The 645-nt window shown below is 50.4% G+C and overlaps 1 protein-coding gene across 1 annotated transcript in view; it reads left to right on the top strand.

Annotated features, from left to right (window-relative positions):
- EMH_0053550 (HEC/Ndc80p family protein, putative) overlaps positions 1-645 on the top strand; it is a gene marked incomplete at both ends in the record, with an annotated part of 6602 nt that overhangs the window by 3739 nt on the left and 2218 nt on the right. The window contains 2 exons of the mRNA XM_013497018.1: positions 109-189; positions 504-611. Of these exons, the coding sequence (XP_013352472.1) occupies positions 109-189; positions 504-611 (189 nt within the window). The remainder of the gene's footprint in view (positions 1-108; positions 190-503; positions 612-645) is intronic.

Genomic DNA, 645 nt, shown 5'->3' with positions numbered 1-645 from the left:
GCAGCAGCAGCACAAGCAGCAGCAGCAGCACAAGCAGCAGCAGCAGCACAAGCAGCAGCAGCAGCAGCAGCAGCAGCAAGCTATTTGCGACTATTGTTGCGGTTTCAGGATTCTATAGAACAACTGAAAAAGGATATAAGCTCTCTGCGTTGCCGCATCGCAGACACCCGGGCGGAGATATCTCAGCAGGTAAACCCTAAACCCTAAACCCTAAACCCTAAACCCTAAATAAGTCTTGAGGGAGAGAAAGATTTATTTGGACTCAAGCCTGTGTTTCTGTCTAATCGTTTAGGGTTTAGGGTTAAGGGTTTAGGGGTTTAGGGTTTAGGGTTTGGGGTTTACAGTAGTGTGCAGATCAAAACAGTTTAGGGTTTAGGGTTTAGGGTTTTCTTTTCGTGTTGGACACGGTTGCTTGTTTCTCTTCATTTGTAGCTGCTGCCAGCTCAGCTGCTACTACCTTTACCATGCTGCTGCTGCTGCTGCTGCTGCTGCTGCTGCTGCAGGAAAGCCTTGCTGCAGCAACAGAAGCAGAGCGTGACTCGCTGCTGCTGCAGCAGAAGGCAGTGGCAGAGGAAGTACAAAAGCTAGGAGAACGCATCAAGGCTCAGGGGGTGAGGCTCTTCAGGTGTACGTACACCGCAGCAG

This window comes from Eimeria mitis, genomic scaffold (genome assembly GCF_000499745.2).
Source record: "Eimeria mitis Houghton genomic scaffold, Emh_scaff2419, whole genome shotgun sequence".
NCBI lineage: Eukaryota > Apicomplexa > Conoidasida > Eucoccidiorida > Eimeriidae > Eimeria > Eimeria mitis.
Note: the sequence above shows the minus strand (reverse complement) of the source record. Positions and strands in the feature narration are given on the sequence as shown.